Below are 18,959 nucleotides of genomic sequence, written 5' to 3' on the forward strand. Positions count from 1 at the left end.
TAATATGAATGATCATGTAACCCGGGAACACGTCTTAAGGCATGTGAAAATAATAAGATGGTCAAGGAAAGTGTCGTGGAGATGTATAAAACATAAACACATATAAAAGATTCGCATCTTCATACAATCAAGTGTAGCTGAAACAAAAGAATATTACCTCTTATTTTATATATATTCATTAGGTAACGATCAATGTAAACATATTAAAACAACAGCTTCCTTAAAACATGAATAGTTAATAATGTGCATTATTTAGAAACATCCTGCAAAAGAATGACTATAGTAACATTTCCTGGTACGTTCCAAACGCAACAAGATAACGATATACACCCATTGATTTTTTTTACTTAAAATATGATTCGCTCTAAACTACTTAGAATATAGCCTCTATACTGGTAGCTTCGGACAGTCCGGTAGGTTCGGACGTTTTAAAAATGACGTAAAATCGAAGGTATAAACGCGACGTCGCGAGCCAATCTTCTGACAATATTTTGACAAGAAGACACACTGTCGTATTCCAGTAAGAAAAATCAGCAAAATGCGCCATAAACAGGTAAGAATTAAACAGTTTGTGTAAGAAAAACATAAAACGAACCTATTTATCAACGGTCTCCATGGCGAAACTCACAAATTTATCAAGAAATCAACAAAAATCGTCTGTCTTATATCCGACAGGGAATTCAGCAAAGGGAGACAATCATAATATTATGATTATACGTCACAACCAATAGGCGCTTTAAATAAATAGAGGCCCCGTATGGGGAAGTTTTATGCGTGTAAATTTTATGTTGCAAATAACGTCATCTGGTTTTCAATTAGCGGTCAATTAGTATAGTAGTAAAGTTTGATATCATATATTAATGGATATCTTGTACTATGTATTACCCTTTCTTTTAGCCGAAAGCATCGAAATATCATGGTAAATACAGGGGATACATAAAAGAGGCACTTGTTCTGGCTGTCGAAGCTGTCCAAAAGGGATTGTCGGTGCGGAGAGCCGCAGCACAATTTTGTGTGCCACGGGCCACCCTTGCTGATAGAGTATCGGGACGGATAAGTGGTACAGTAACCAAGGAGACACTCTTTAACCAAGAGGAGGAATTGAGGTTAGTGGAGTATTTAGAGTTACTGGCAAAGCTCGGATATGGGGCCACTAGAAGTCGACTCAAAGATTTGGCTGGGGATTTAGACTTTAGCCTTGGTAAACGGGGAAAGAATAAGCCTTTAATCAACGACTGGGTCTAGGGATTTTTACAGAGATGGAAAACACGCCTGTCATCTGTTCGCCCAAGTGCATTGGAATCTTACCGTGCGAAGTATGCAACTCCGGAATCGGTGGATCATTATTTCAAAAATCTTGAAGAAACATTAAAAAAGTATGACTTATTAAACAAGCCAGAGTGCATTTACAATTTAGATGAGACCGGTATCCAGCCAGAACATCGCCCCCTTAACATTATTGCCCCCACCTGTGAAAAGGCGCAGTCAGTTACATCCCCGAGATCAACAACAACTACCGTAATTGGGTGCGCAAATGCTATGGGCAATCACGTTCCACCTTTCTTTGTTTTTAAAGGTAAACGGGAGAATCCCGAGCTTATGAAAGGTAGCTCTCCGGGTTCAAGATTTTGTATGTCCGACTCTGGGTGGTCAAACAGTAACGTTTTAAAAATTTATCTTGAGCAGCATTTCATTCCGAACGTCCGACGTGGAGAGAATGACAAGCAACCGATATTGCTTCTTTTTGATGGGCATAGTTCTCACACATCCACTGATCTTATTGAATGGGCCATTTCAAAAAATATTATCTTATTTGTATTACCTGCTCATACATCACACATATTGCAGCCATTGGACGTAGCTATTTTTGGCCCCTTTAAAGGTCATTATTACAGGGAATGCGCTGCATTTATGCATAGGCATATGGGTAGATCAGTCACCAAATACGACATGGCAGAAATTGCGTGCACGGCATATTTGCATGCAATGAGTCCCTTAAATATTGTATCGGCCTTTAGAAAGACGGGAATATACCCCTTTAACCAACAGGAGATTCAGGCTGAAAAATTGTTCCCATGTGAGACTTTCAGGGAAGACACGCCCTTACAGAAGGTGATTGCAATGAAAACTGGTAAAGAGGCAGTTGATAAATACTTCGAAGACAAGTACAACCGTAGAAGTTCTAGCCCTATGTCACCAAAGACAGGTGTTCAAGTATCCAAATGCACTTGCAAAAAGGCCATATTGAAACCTAAACCCAGTGGAAAACAAATAACCGAGGCCACTTTCTTGCAACAGCTGTACGAATACGAGCATGCAAAAGAAACCCGTACTGGCACAACTGCAACGAATCCGAAGAGTCCCCAACCATCGACAAGTGGAATTCACAACAACTCCATTGAAATTGCTTTAAGCGATAATGACATTTCCGATGAAGACTCTGAGGTTTGCTGTGTATGTAAGAGTTTTTACCCACCATCGGAAAAAAATCCTTATCTTAAAATTGTTAATTGGGCCTATTGCGATAAATGCAGTCATTGTGTGCATCTATCTTTTTGTCACGAGAAACGAGTCATAAGGAGAGGAGACACGTTTTTGTGTCCCCACTGTGTTTAGTTAATTAATTATTGCGTTACGTGTTCTCCCTTATCATGCTTTTCATATTGTTCTCGTCTTAACATTTATATAATCGTGCGTAGTCTTTTAAACGAGAAACATAAGTACCAATCTTAAAAACACCAAGTCGGAAGGGATGTGTGTATAGTTGTGATTGACGGCAAAACCATACACATATCCGTACTGTTATCATTTTTCAATTTTTGCTGTGTAAAATCTGAAAAGGATATTGTCGTTTCAAATTATATATATATATATATATATATATATATATATATATATATAAGCAGGATAAGGGAAGTTAGATACAGTTAAAATTTATTTTACGACACGGGGTCTCGATCGAAAAGGATACTAGTCCGTTTTATCAGCTCGAATTGTAAACGTCATTTGCAATTGAGACCGTCGAAACGTTACTGACGTTATATTTATTTCTTCATGGTTATATCACAATTGTACCTATTTATTATTCGTTTGAGCCCATTTTGGCATGTTAATTGTTTTAAAATGAAGAAGACACTCTCCTTATACCGTTGCACTAAAAATCAATGTAAATCCCCCTTCGAGAGCCTCATGCAACTTCACAACATCCGGGCGTCCGAACCTACCGGTGCGCCCAAGCGGCACAGAGAGGTCAAATGGGTCATTCTCTATTTTTAGTAAGTAAATGTTTTCGGATTGTTATGATGAAATTTCATGTTGTTGTTAGTTTGTTTACTGTTCATATTTCAATAATCCTGCACTTTTTTGCTACTTTTTGCTTAATGTCAATACGCATGCGCCAGTCGTATAATTAAAGTGTCCGAACCTACCAGTTTCCAGGCTATGTACATTACATTTGTTATAATACATTATGATTTCATACGCAACCGTTGTTATGTCTGCCCCGTGTCCCACCGATATTACTGAGACCTGAAATGACATGGCTTTCTTCAATCAAAATAATCCAAAACATAATAGCACCGCTTACTCGTTAGGCACTGCCATTACACGGCCAACATCCGGTCAGTTTGAACACGTGTCAGTGTTATATTGTCCGAATTATTTTGTGTGATCTACATAACGTTACTGAGTCTTCAAAGCGCATGATTCCATTACTATTATATACTATGGTCGAGAGAACTGTAAATTATTCGAAATGACAAGGTTTCGATATTGCTCCTAAAAATTCTTTGTTGCCACAACATGGCCCTTTGATCAAGCTTTAGTAAGACTTTACGATCTATATAGACCATGCTTGATGTATATTTCTTTATTTGGAATACATTAACGAATAGTAAGTTGTTATTCTCGCGCCATAGTGCTTTACCATCGGAGAAGCCTTAATTGTGCAATTTCCTTTAAAGCCACACACCTTGAAATGAAATACATGGCGTAGTAAATTTAAGTATAAATAAGAAACATATATTATTTATGCCAATTAGAATATATCTGGGCCCGGTTGCTCAAAGCATCGTTAAGTCTTTACGGACCGTTAAATGATAACGGGCCTGTTAAAATAAGTGTTAGCGTTAACATTGGGTTGCTCAAAATAACGCTGGCTTTTAACGGCCAGTTTAACGCCAGTTTCTGCCGTTAACTTTAATTGAGGTTTAAAGCACAATTAAACAGTTAACGCAAGGTTTAAAAATGGCTGCTATAGCTGTTCTGCCATTTAGGAAACCAAAGGAATTTCGACTGTCACATCATCTTGATGAATTAACTAGTGAAGAGTTTATTGCACGTTATCGTTTTTCTAAGAATGGAGTCTCTTTCTTGGAAAATCTTCTTAAGGACGATTTGCAACGGCAAACAAACAGAAACCATGCGCTGACATCAATCCAACAAATCCTCATAACATTGAGATTTTTTGGTACTGGTGCATTTTATTCAGTCATTGGAGACACTCTAGGATTCCACAAATGTACGGTATCTAGAGTTGTTGAAAATGTAACGGATGCCATCATCAAGCACTTGCACGAGTTCGTTGTGTGGCCATCACCAGCGGAGAAGGAAAGAGTTAAACAAGGCTTTTATGCAGTTGCTGGATTCCCGAATGTAATTGGCTGCATAGATGGAACACACATCCGCATTCAGGCACCTCATGATGATGAAGCTTCATATGTCAATCGGAAAGGCTTTCACAGCATAAATGTCCAAGCTGTCTGTGATCATCAAGGTAAACTTAATGCTGTTTTATTGTTTCCATTGCATATATATATATATATATATATATATATATATATATATATATATATATATATATATATATATATATATATATATATCATCTGAAATGAATAAATAAATGCATTAAGATCATGTGCTTATTTGTTTGTACTTGTAGATTTTTATTTGCAAAATCAGCGTTCAAATGAAATGTTTTGTAAGCATTGTTAGCAGTGAGATATCTAAATTAATCAAGTAAATACTAAGGATATTATAAATTTGTATCTGATTATTTAATATGTAAAATAAGTTTTACATGTACAACTTACCTGTTATTATTTTTCTTTATCAAATGTTTGAACGTTTATTTTTGGGTGCAAGGTTTTAATGGTAATATTAAAAACATGGGAGATAATTTATTGCAGCATTTTAAGAGTCAAAACGGTCGTTAGTTAAAACGGGTTTCGAAAGGGGTAAATTGTGCCTCATCTTAAATAACTTTAAGGTGTCACACTCAAATACAAAGCCTTCGTGTTCATTTATAGTTTGTGTGTGATACAGGGAAATTTACAAGTGTCAATGCCAGTTGGCCAGGGTCATGCCATGACAGCCACATCTTCAGGACGTCGGGTCTTTGTGCAAAGCTGGAGCGGGAGCATACAAACTTTGCAGATGGTGTGCTGTTAGGAGATAGTGGGTATGTTAAACTTGTTTTAGCTAAATAAAACTTATTGGTGTATATTCAATGGAAACTAGGATAGAATAATATTAAGTTATCACAGAAATAAAATTTCATCTAGTGCGGGGTTCGAGTTTGCAACTTGCTTTACCAACTGAGCTGATCTTTCTGACTCACGCACAATTAACGCCTCCTGCAATTTAACTTTGACGCAGACTTCCTGATATTCCTACCTATAACATCTGGCCTCATATAGGTCACCCCAAAGGAAAATTGCGCCCGCTGCGGATCTCGAATCCGTGACAGACACAACAAAATCATAGCAATCTGGCTTACCGCACGGCTGATTCTTTCAAAATACCTCACAATAGTTTTAAACAATACTAATATGGTTTTCATACAATTCAAATGTAACATTCCCATATTAAATCTTATTTTAATGAAATGGACATATGCAAATAGTTATGGTGTCTGTTCAAAAGCACTGAACAAATATAAACTTTCACCACTTTCAGTTACCAATGTAAAGTGTATATGATGACTCCTTTCCTGGCGACGGATTCTGTGGCAAAGGAAAGGTATCAGCAGGCCCAAACCCGGACACGTGCAGTCATTGAAAGAAGCTTTGGGAGACTCAAGCGTAGATTTGCTGTTCTACACTCTGAGGTATTTTTTAATGAAGCATTTAAAGTGGGTAGGACATACACTTTTCAACCAAATTAACATACAGTGAATATGTACATTTGCCATCTAACAATAACACTATGCATTTGTATATTTCCTTTTTTATTGCATTTAAATTACTTTGATTTCTAAAAAAAATTTAACACTTGACATTTTTAAAATAATACAAAATATATTTGACCTTTGACCTTGAAGGATGACCTTGACCTTTCACCATTCAAAATGTGCAGCTCCATGAGATACACATGCATTCCAAATATCAAGTTGCTATCTTCAATATTGCAAAAGGTATGACAAAACTTTAAGATTTCTTAAAGTTTTTGACAGACAGACAGACAGAATGACAGACAGACAGGCCAAAAACAATATACCCCTTTTTTTAAGGGGCCATAACAATTAGTAAATGTTCATTACATAATTTAACCTAGAAATCATTAAATGTTTCTATATTTAATATGCCCATACCTGTTATATAATTTCAATATTTTTTTTTTTTTTTTTTTTTTTTTTAAATATATATATTTATTCATCAATACACAATACACTTACACGCATGGAGTTATAACAGAAAAAAATACAAAGAAAAAACAATACTACAAACATCTGTCGAGAGTCTTACAAGAGACTGTAGCAAAAAATAATTTAATACAATTCGACAAAATATATCGAAGCATAAAGATGCATATTCAGACTACAATTTTAAATGAATTATCTTAAAAAACTATTCCAAGTTGTTCTAAAAGTTTCTATTTGATTTTTATTGAAAGCAATTATCTCCTCAATTTTGAGCCTATTCTGAAGAAATGTTATAAAATGATTAATATTGGGTATATTGTTCTGGCACTTACTTCTAAAAATATAAAATTTTGCCAACAATGTGATAAAATTAACAATCTGTGACATGTTCGAATGACCTGTTGAAACGTTACAGAAGCTTATATGTTCATAATCAAAATATGAAATAAACGGCAAGTTCGCTGTTTGTTCGATATACACTTTAACACCGTTCCAAAAATGTTGAATTACAGGACATTCCCAAAACATATGCACATTCGAATCTACTGACATACTACAAAAATCACAAATATTGGATTGTGTTAAACCACATAACAATAGATAGCTATTGTTTGGAATAATTTGCATAATATATTTATACTGGAATGATCTTAGCTTGGTATCATGTGTCAGTCTAAATGGTTGAATAAACAATTTATTCGTTTGCATTTCTTTGTTAAAATATAGTTCCCATTTAGCAATTGCCTTAATTGGATTGATCTGCTTTGACAGTACGAGTTTTTGATATACTAATTTACAAATTTTAGTTGACTCTGAAATTGATGAGAGAAAATATTCTTGCGGTTGATTACTAATGTTTTCAGATTTCAGCTTTTCTTTCCATTCTAGTGGCACACTTTTTATAAGACTAAAGTATTTTAGAAAATCTCTGGTACTTAACCCGTACAAGTTTTGTAATTGCTCAAAACTATAAAATTGCCTTGTTCCATAGTCGTATATTTGTTCTATATGGATGATTCCTTTAATATGCCATTCTTTATAGAAAAAATAAACCGTTTGAATTTTTTATAAATGAATTATTCCAAATAATTTCTTTTCCGATTTGTGCGATTTTATTTTGTGCGTTAACCTTATTCCAGACCTTTAATATGTCCTTTAAAAATACTGAACGAATGTTTAGTGTGTTTATATCGTCAGGTTTGATGCGATTCTTTAAAATAAAGTAATTACCATAATTTTCTAGAAAAATACTGTATAATTTGGTTATTTTTGATTCAGGTTGATGTATAAATCGTTTAATCCAAGTAGATTTGAGACCATCCACAAAGCTATCTATATCAATCATTTTCAAACCGCCGTTTTCATATTCCTGTATAATTTGATCACGTTTTATCCTGTCGGGTTTATCATTCCACAAAAATGTGAACATTTTTGTTTTTAAGGTTTTCATTTTATTTTCGTCTGGTCTTTCTAAAACTGTAAATGGATATATTAGTTTTGGTAATGCAAAAGTTTTGATTACTGTGATTTTTCCTATCAGTGAAAGATTCCACTTTCTCCATTTATGTAAACAGTTTTCAAATTCTTGAATTTTATTACATATATTGTGTTCAGCCGTTAAATAAGTATTATTGTATATTGTTATTCCCAGTGTGGTCGCGCTTTCACAGTTCCAATCAAATTTTTTATGTGGACAAAATTTTACATTTTTGTTTATAAGTGCACCTAATTTCATTACAGAGCATTTATTGTTATTTAATTTTAAGCCGGATATAGCGGAGAATTTGTCAAGGGTAATAATTAAAAATTCAAATGACCTTTGACTGCCATCGAGAAGAAAACAGGCATCATCTGCGAATAATGTTTGTTTGAGTTCGATGTTACCAATGTGAATTCCTTTTATATTTGTATTATGTCGTATATAGTTAGCTAGTAATTCAATGCATATGATAAAAAGATAAGGTGAGAGGGGACAACCTTGCCGTACTCCCTTTTTTATGTCGAAGAATTCAGAGAAATATCCATTATTAATTACACAAGATTTTGCATTATTATAAAACAGTTTCACCCACTGTATTAAAGACTGGCTAAAGCCCATGCCATCTAAACATTTGTACATAAAATTATGGTCTAAGCTATCAAAAGCTTTCTGAAAATCGGAGAAAAATATCAATCCTGTTTCATTTAAATCGTTCACTTTATCAATTACTTCATTCAAAATTCTTATGTTTTCTCCAATATATCTCCCTTTTATGAATCCTGTTTGATCTGAGTTAATAAGTGTTTGAAGAAAAGGTTTAATTCTATTAGCTATAGATTTACTTGCAATTTTATAGTCAACGTTTAACAAAGAGACTGGTCGCCAATTATTGATAGATAGAATATCTTTATCTTTTTTTGGCAAAAGTGAAATAAGCCCTTGTGTTTGTAGTTCAGTTAAATGTCCGGTATCAAAAGAATAATTTATCGAGCTGATTAAGTATTTTTTTATGACAGTCCAAAAGAGTTTATAAAATTCTGTTGTTAGTCCATCTGCGCCTGGGCTTTTGTTATTTTTCATGTCTTTTAGTGCCTGGAAGCATTCGTTTTCGGATAAATGGTCGGGGTATTGTTCTCTATCTTCGTTTGATAATTTCGTAAGATCTTGAAAAAATGGGTCACTGTTTTCTTGATCCAGAGTTACGTCTATTTTATAGAGTGAGGCGAAATATTGCTTAACGTGTTCTAAAATTTTTGCATGATCATGTTCTATTTCATCATTAATTTTAAGCTGTTTAAGTACTTTTTGTTCCGATCTTTTTGATTCCAAATTGGAGAAATATTTAGTATTTTTCTCGGCTACCTCAATCCAGTCTGCTTTTGCCCTTATTAGAATGCCTTTGATTTTCTCTTCATTTATAGCATTAAAATTATCTTTTTCTGTTTGATATGTTTGTTGTAATATTACGTCATTAGGGTTCTTTTTTAATTGTTCTTCAATATCATGTAATTTTGCTTCGATTTCTGATTCTTTTTTTAAACTAAGTTTCTTTTTATATGTTGAGTATTTTATGCTCTCATCCCTTATCCTACCCTTAATTAATTCCCATAAAATATTAGGAGTCGTTTCTTTATTAAAATCAACTACCTCTTTTATTGAATTTTTAATTGAAGTTTTATAATCTTGATCAAATAGAAGTGAGCTATTTAGCTTAAAATAACCTGGGCCTCGTGTTAGCGTATCAAAAAGAATGCTGAGTAAAACAATTGAGTGATCCGATTTGAAGCCAGGATTGATAGTGCATTTTTTCGCATTACTAACCAGTGAAGATGCTAACAGAAAATAATCGAGTCTGCAAAATATTGGCGGGTCTGAATTCGAATGCCATGTATATTCCTTTGCATTTGGGTTAAAATTTCTGTAAATATCCACTAAATCGTGTATTTCCTTTATATCATTAATTTTATCAGAACACTTTTTATTGGTGTCATTTCTACCATTTAATTTGTCTTTTAAAAAGTTTTGCACGGCATTGAAGTCACCACCCACTATCGGCAAGAATTCATCTAGGTCAGCAATAGTATTTTCAAGTGTATTAAAAAACGTAATGTCATCATTATTTGGTGCATAAATGTTTATTATAGCTATTTTGTTATTGTTGACCAATAGTTTTAACACCTGGAGTCTTCCTACTATAATTTCATTATGTTCTATAAATTGTATTTCACTTTTTCTATTTATCAAAATTCCTACTCCTAAACTGTTGGTACTTTGGCCACTTAAAAACGTATCCCCTGCCCAATCTTTGCCCCAGGCCGAATTATCGAGTTTGTTATCATAATGAATTTCTTGCAGCAGTGCTATGTCAATTGATTTTGATTTTATATAAGTTATAACTTGTTCACGTTTATTTTTACAATTAAGACCCTTGACATTAAAGGTGCACATATTAAGACTCGTCATGTTTTCCAGTGAAATAATTGGACTATGTTCTCATTATATTTATCATTGTGTTCGCGATACAATATCCTGATTTTTAGTTTTAAATATGCTTTCTTACATGAAGTAGATGAATTATATGTAGACCCGTATGCATTTTTGTAAGAAATGTAAATAATAAAGTTTTGCATTTTGTATGTAGAAAAAAAAAGGTGAAGTGTCAAGGTTATTTGAGATGTACTCACAACAGCAATTTGACGTTAACAGAAATTCATATAAGTCAAAATATTATTTACATAGGGTTTGACAAAAACGCACGTATTTACATTCGTTATGTAAATAAAGGAAAATATAACTTATTATAAAAAAATTTGAGGGATACAAAGTTCTCCAACAACAAAAAATTCATTATTGTAAAAACAAAAATTTACAATTGTTCTTAGACAGATAGACCGCCAAAAAAACACTTTGTAATATGTGTTAAAAGTGTTGTTGTATTGCATTTCTGAAGCATTTAAAAGAGACGTCGTCTCTTACTACAGTATCATACAATATATAAGGGGAAACACATATGCATATAGACACGCATACAAATACATCTTAAAAAACATATGTACACATACATACACAGACATTAACGGCAGTTGCATGAAAGATGCAACAATGTTTTCTTTAATTGTTTAAAAAGTAAATGTGTTAATATTATCTACGTTTCATTTTTTTTACTAAAATTGTCCTTATTAATTAAACCTCCTACATTACTTAAACCTCATACTATATGTAGAAATAATCATTTGGGTCTATTATTTGTGCTTTTAAATTCCATCTCGCAAAGTCACTTTTAAACATGCGAAAACGAAATTACAGAGCATAATTTTGCATAATTTTTTTTAACAATTATTGTTGTGTACCTTGATGAAGTTAAGGGCAATATATTAAATGTTAAAACGTGTTTGAATATAACAGTTTGTAACCATATTACTCATATTGCATACTTTACACGCCGTCCAATAGCTATGAATACATTATAAGTACGTAATAATGTTGTATCGCAATAAATTCTAAAACTTTATTTTGTATCTATATTGTATGAAAAACCTATGTGTTGATCTCACTTAACCCCATACTATAATCTTACATGGATATAAGAAAAACGATGGGGTCGGCGACTTTAAGCTGTAAATTTCAATAATGCTAAGTAATCTTAGATTTGCGAAAGCGAAATTTTCTAAGATTATTTTAGGCATTCATTCTTAGTTCCTTTTTGATCGAATGTTAACATAAAAATATGCTTTCTTAACAATATATTTTATATTTAAATGTTTATTTCTGAATGTGTCTATCTAAGTAACTCTTTGTATTCCTGTGCTCATATAACATATCGCGTAATATTTTGTTTTTAAAAGCACACACGTATAACCATCCTATTGCAAAAACCAATACACTAGAACCTTATTTTAAAACACATAATGTGTACACAATTCGTCCTACTGTTATTCATACAAGACAGAGACATCTTTTTTCACATACTATAAACAAAATATTGCCATAATTTCAACTAAAAAGGCCTGCACACATATCACCGCTTATAAACGTACTTATAGCACACACTAATATATATAATAGACAAAAAAGCAACTGTGATGCTATAAAGATAAAGAATAAGATAAAGATAATCGCATCAACCTCGGGAGCATGTCATGCATCATAAATTTTATTCAATAGATTGTCCGATTTACATTGTAACGTGTTGTGAATATCACCGTTAGAAAATGGCTGCATTACAAGATTCAATGACTTATCATCATTTCGGGCTTTACAGTGTATAACAAATAATAACGTTTTTGAATACAACAATTTGTAGCCATATTACTCCTATTGCATACTTTACACACCAGTCCAATAGCTATGAATACATTATAAGTACGTAATAATGTTATATCGCAATAAATTCTAAAACTTTATTTTGTATCTATATTGTATGAAAAACCTATGTGTTGATCTCACTTAACCCCATACTATAATCTTACATGGATATAAGAAAACGATGGAGTCGGCGACTTTTAGCTGTAAATTTCAATAATGCTAAGTAATCTTAAATTTGCAAAAGCGAAATTATCTAAGATTATTTTAGGCATTCATTCTTAGTTCCTTTTTGATCGAATGTTAACATAAAAATATGCTTTCCTAACAATAGTTTTTATATTTGAATGTTTATTGCTGAATGTATCTATCTAAGTAACTCTTTGTATTCCTGTGCTCATATAACATATCGCGTAATATTTTGTTTTTAGAAACACACACGTATAACCATCCTATTGCAAAACCAATAGACTACATTCTTATTTTAAAGCACATAATGTGTACACAATTCGTCCTACTGTTATTCATACAAGACAGAGATATCTTTTTTTATATACTATAAACAAAATATTGCCATAATTTCAGTTAAAAGGGCCTGCACATATATCACCGCTGATAAACATACTTATAGCACACACTAATATATATAATACACAAAAAGGCAACTGTGATGCTATCGTCGCATCAACCTCGGGAGCATGTCATGCATCATTAATTTTATTCAATAGATTGTCCGATTTACATTGTAACGTGTTGTGAATATCACCGTTAGAAAATGGCTTCATTACAAGATTCAATGACTTATCATCATTTCGGGCTTTACAGTGTATAACAAAGAATAACGTTTTTGAATACAACAGTTTGTAACCATATTACTCATATTGCATACTTTACACACCGTCCAATAGCTATGAATACATTATAAGTACGTAATAATGTTATATCGCAATAAATTCTAAAACTTTATTTTGTATCTATATTGTATGAAAAACCTATATGTTGATCTAACTTAACCCTATACTATAATCTTAAATGGATATAAGAAAACGATGGAGTCGGCGACTTTTAGCTGTAAATTTCAATAATGCTAAGTAATCTTAAATTTGCGAAAGCGAAATTATCTAAGATTATTTTAGGCATTCATTCTTAGTTCCTTTTTGATCGAGTGTTAACTTAAAAATATGCTTTCCTAACAATAGTTTTTATATTTGAATGTTTATTGCTGAATGTATCTATCTAAGAAACTCTTTGTATTCCTGTGCTCATATAACATATCGCGTAATATTTTGTTTTTAGAAACACACAGGTGTAACCATCCTATTGCAAAACCAATAGACTAGATTCTTATTTTTAAGCACATAATGTGTACACAATTCGTCCTACTGATATTCATACAAGACAGAGACATATTTGTTTACATAGTATAAACCAAATTTTTACATAATTTCAATTAAAAAGGCCTGCACATATATCACCGCTTATAAACATACTTATAGCACACATAAATATATATAATAGACAAAAAAGCAACTGTGATGCTATCATCGCATCGACCTCGGGAGCATGTCATGCATCATTAATTTTATTCAATAGATTGTACGATTTACATTATAACGTGTTGTGAATATCACCGTTAGAAAATGATTGCATTACAAGTTTCAATGACTTATAATCATTGCGGACTTTACAGTGTATAACAAAGAAAAGGCGGTTTATTTTTTTAAATACTATTAATATGTGTACGAGCATTTAATATAGTATAACAGTAGTGTTCGTAGTACATGTAAATAATTCTGTATCTATAACAACATTTTTATTTTTTATTTTTATCTAGAAATTTACATTTTTATTTATTTATGTAGATCTATTTATTTATATATTTATTAACTTATTTATTGTTTACACGTGTGAACTTTTATGATTATTCCCGATGTCTAGGATATTTATGGCCATGGTAGATCAATCCATTCTTGGTAGTCTTCATACCGAACCACTATGATCTTTCCGGCCTTGTCTTTATAACGAATAGAGCCGTTGACCGTCCAGGCATCTTGAACCTCGTCGTTCATTTTTTTCTTAATGCACATCAAGACGTTAAGTCTTCATTTATAAAAACACCAGTATTTTTAAGTTTCCTTCTCTGGCTCATAACTTCATCCCTCACCAGCCGAGATACGAAACGCACTATAATGTCTCTGTTCTTGTTATGGGTATTGGGAAGACGATGAGCTATATCGATATCTGAAAGACTCAGACTCGCTATATCTTTTTCTTTCAAGAACTGAACAATCTTCTTGGCTGAATCAAGGGCTGTTTCTCTAGGGTCTGTATCAGGAAGCCCACGAATTTTTATATTGTTCCTCCTGCTGTATTGTTCTGTTTCATTTTCTAATTTCTTTATGATTTCTCCCTGTTTTCGGATGGATTCTTCTATATTTTCTTTTTCCAGATTCTTTTCAAGAATTGTTTTATCTAGTGATTGAATTGATTCTTTTAACTTGTCATACTCCTGTTCTCTCTCGAACATTTTTCCTTCTAGATGCTCAATTCTATTAATGACCGACTTTATAATTTCAATATTTGCAGGTTAGATTGAAGCCTGCAAAGATTTGCAAGATAACAACAGCATGTGTGATACTGTACAATATTTGCATCAAACTCAATGAGCCTGACATTGGGGATTCTGATGAAAATCAAGACAATAATGATGCAGTATTCAATCTTGCGATGAACGGGAATGGAAGCGGGACACACATACGTGAATACATTGTGAATAGATATTTCACATAATGGAAAAAAATTGTTTCTCAAATTTATGTAAGGACATTAAATATCGAAAAAAAATTCCATTGATGATCTCATCTACAACGTTCTGGTCACATCTCATTTCCTCTTTCAGCAGCATACGAATCCTTATATCAAGTAGTTGTTTCTGAAATATAATATTGCATTCTTAAAGACTGGTTCTTAACAAGTAATTAAAACTGAAACTTAATACAAACATAGATCATTTTGATTTTTTATGCATTAACAGTACAGTAAGATAAGTAGTCAGTCTGAACAATTTAACATTAGTTCTTTTGTAGACCTGGTGAATGTTATTGGTTGAATTTTCATATTTAAAACATGTCAGAAGACATTTTCTCAACAGAGGTAGTATGTAACAGGGTATTCACATACACTTATTAACATTTATTTGAAAGTATGATATTTGAATAATAATATGGAATAAATAATGCCACATTGTTATCACATTCTTACCTCCCGTTCCTGCTTTTCCACCTCCCCTTTGAAGTATTGTACCTGCCAGTACTGCAGTTCTTCAGACTTTGTTGCAAACTTCTTTTGCTTCTTTGCTGGACCTTTATTACAACACTCACTGAAGTTAAAAAAAATACATATGCAATAAACACTAGGCTAATTTTAATCTTGAATTAAAATGTTTAATGTATAACACAATTATACTCTGGTTCAAAGTTGTTACTTTACCTTTCTTAAAATAGATTTCTGAGTGAAGTTAACCTTTTTAGTATTGATTTGTAAACTCGACCGCACGGGTTTTTTAAGATTGTTTATAATTGTTTTTTGTAAGCGTTGAACACCCAGTGTTAAAAAATTTGAATTTCCCAGTTCAACCCTCCCAAATAAAAGTAGTTTTGCGTAAATCATTTTATAGAATAGGTCAGTGTGATAAGAGAATTGATCATTTGTTATTGCTTACTAATTTGCTTTGTATCTTTTGTTTGTAAAGGGCTTGCATTTATGACATTGTCTATTTATTTACATATTTAATATTTGTTTTCAGCTTGAATTGTTATTAACATATTGTATAATGTTTAATGCAAGGAATGCTTGTATTATGCTTTGAATGCGTTTGCATGAATATTCTACGAATTATAACACGTGACTTATAATTGTCATAAATGAAATTGTATGTATGATCAATTTATATTTTTGATTTACATTACTTCGTGTTCGATTTAGTAATTCAATTATGATATTATTTGAATTAATTTTGCTGTGTTACAAGGCTAATAAAATTTGACTATCGTTGAATTTGTTATTTATTGTAGTTATTACTATATATATATATAATTTCTCGACGAATAAAACTTAAGGAAAGAAATTGCAAATTGTATGATGAAGTACATGGAGTTTACAAATATTTTAAATACAGCATTCTTAACAGCATTTGATCATTAAATAGTACGTAATATAATTATCACAAATAATAATAGTTAATACTGATAGTAGAAGAAGTGTGGTTGGAGAGGCAGCAACTACTACTTAAGTAACTAGCCATTATATTAGTAACTACTTTTAGTAGCATTAACTACAATTAGTTAAAGTCAAAACTACTAGAAGTGGTAAATTTTATTAGTATAAGTAAATACTAAAAATAGCAGTAACTTTAATTAGTATTTGTGTTATTTTATCAATACTTTATTCTTACCTTTACTGCTCCATAGATAGTTGTATTTGTGTTATTATTATTTTAGAAACATTATTTTATATACCTTGACTGCTCCGTTTGTTCAACTGTTCCCACAGCGGGCGCAACTGTGGTGTTGGACAGAAAGTGACGACCATCTGTAAAAATAAACACAACACCATCAGAATTGTGTGTAACCTTTGCAGCTCACGACGGTGAAAATAAAACTCATACTGTAACCCGCAAATGGCGCAATGCCATGTGTCTAAGCGAGTGTCATTGTGAGAAATTGGATACTTATTGGACATAATTTCACATGAAATGGTGAGTATTATTGTTGCATTATGATTTGTGAATGTTTGTATGCAGTTTGAAATATCACATCAATAAAACTGGACTTAATTGTTGGTTTAAACAGTGTTGAACATGGGAAAAACCCTGTTACTATTGTTGTGACTTTGCCTTCGATCTGTACCGAGCCGAGAGAAGACGGGACGTAGACCAGACGAGTAGTGCGGGTTTTAGCGTGTACCGGTAGTGACGACAGACGATGCGGGTTCAACTCTGGCATTCGAAGGACCGAGACGAAGCGAGAAACATCAATTGCTCTTATCTTGTAAATAGTGTAAATAAATTGGTATTTTAACTCTGAATAGTCTCGGTTATAATAGTAGAAATACATAATTTCACATTACTATAAATAGCATATATCAAAGCAGACGGCCGTTGACATTTCATTATTTACTTTTTATTAATTGTTTCAATTGGTCGTTTTTTAATGATATATTTAAAAAAAAAGATTGTTAGAACAAACCAGCTTCATCGCTGTCCAATCCTCCAATAATCCCATTGAAGGATGCCGAATCTTTATACATTTCGGCGATCCGAACTTTTTGTTCATCGGCGACAGCTGTCAGTGTCAGGGTCCCTCCGCCCGTTTTACGCCGTTCTAACTTTTCACTGGTAACTGCTGCCTTGCTCTCTCTTTTCAAGTTCTGCCATTTATTACTACATTCATCCGCAGTTCTAACTGCAATTCCTTGTGCAGAAATTACTTCAGCAATTTTCGTCCACATATCTTTTTTCATTTTATTATTTACAGTGTTTGAAAATTTATTAGTTAATATTGAAAATGTTTTCTCATCTTTAACCAGCTCTTCCAATTTCAATATTTCTGTATTGCTAAAGTTAATGCTCCTTTTCTTTCTTTTAATTTCAGGTGAAGTCACTGAAGATGCGTCTGCTTGGGATGCCATTTTGGAATTGGATAACAGGAACAGGAAGTGGAAATTTGGAATGGATTGTGGGATTTAACATGGATGTTAAAGTCTTAACGCTGCGTTAATTAACGCTAGCGTTAAAACTTGTTGAGCAACATGAAGTTAACGGCTGATTAAATTACGCTGCGTTAGGGTACTTAACAGAGGTAAAGCTTAACGGTAATGTTATCTTAACGATGCTTTGAGCAACCGGGCCCTGGTGTTTACAAGGTAGAATCCCGTCTCTTTTGCGCTTAAAAACTTAAAAATAATCGCGTTTGTCGAAATGGACGTATACGTCAAGAAATCCTACTTTCAGTTTTAAAAGCGATACCGTTTGAAAAATAATAAATTTCTTACTTCCTAGGCTATAGATTTAATTATATCTATCTCAATTGGAACATATCTGGTGGTAACAAGGTATAAATCCGTCATTTTTTGCGCTTTAAAACTTTAAAGAAATCGCGTTTGTCGAAATGGACGTTTAAACGGATCTTTTCACGCTTTGGTAAATTGACAAAATTGAAAAAAGTTGTTTCAGATTCGCAAATTTTCGTTTTAGTTATGATATTTGTGAGGAAACAGTAATACTGAACATTTACCATGGTCTTATATAGCAATTATATGCATCTTTTGACGATTTAAAAACCAAAAAATTATAAAGCGTTGCAACGCGAAACGATTGAATAATTTGGAGAGTTCTGTTTTTGTCGTTAAATTTTGTGAAACTACGAAGATTGCTTATATAAGGTATAAAATACTTCATGTATATGTACTCGGCGGAATAGCTCAGTAGGCTAAAGCGTTTTTACTTCAGGACTCTGGCAGGACTCCAGGGGTCAC

General features: G+C 32.7%; 1 protein-coding gene across 1 annotated transcript; it reads left to right on the plus strand.

Annotated features, from left to right (window-relative positions):
• The first annotated feature begins 1,950 nt into the window (after positions 1–1,950).
• LOC127878508 (putative nuclease HARBI1) lies at positions 1,951–15,251 on the plus strand. The gene is made up of 5 exons (XM_052425039.1): positions 1,951–2,445; positions 4,228–4,774; positions 5,326–5,461; positions 5,959–6,109; positions 15,012–15,251. Exons 1-5 carry the CDS (start codon positions 1,951–1,953, stop codon positions 15,213–15,215), a joined length of 1,533 nt encoding a protein of 510 aa, XP_052280999.1. The 3' UTR covers positions 15,216–15,251.
• Positions 15,252–18,959: the final 3,708 nt, after the last annotated feature.

Source organism: Dreissena polymorpha, chromosome 4, assembly GCF_020536995.1.
Source record: "Dreissena polymorpha isolate Duluth1 chromosome 4, UMN_Dpol_1.0, whole genome shotgun sequence".
Lineage (NCBI taxonomy): Eukaryota > Metazoa > Mollusca > Bivalvia > Myida > Dreissenidae > Dreissena > Dreissena polymorpha.

What these genes read in the sequence shown, in the direction of transcription:
- LOC127878508 (XM_052425039.1), top strand. Translation starts at nt 1,951, where the DNA reads ATGGCAGAAATTGCGTGCACGGCATATTTGCATGCAATGAGTCCCTTA. An exon ending in TTTCCGATGAAGACTCTGAG is followed by an intron (nt 2,446 to 4,227) that starts GTTTGCTGTGTA and finishes ACAATTAAACAG; the next exon opens with TTAACGCAAGGTTTAAAAAT. An exon ending in TTGCTGTTCTACACTCTGAG is followed by an intron (nt 6,110 to 15,011) that starts GTATTTTTTAAT and finishes CAATATTTGCAG; the next exon opens with GTTAGATTGAAGCCTGCAAA.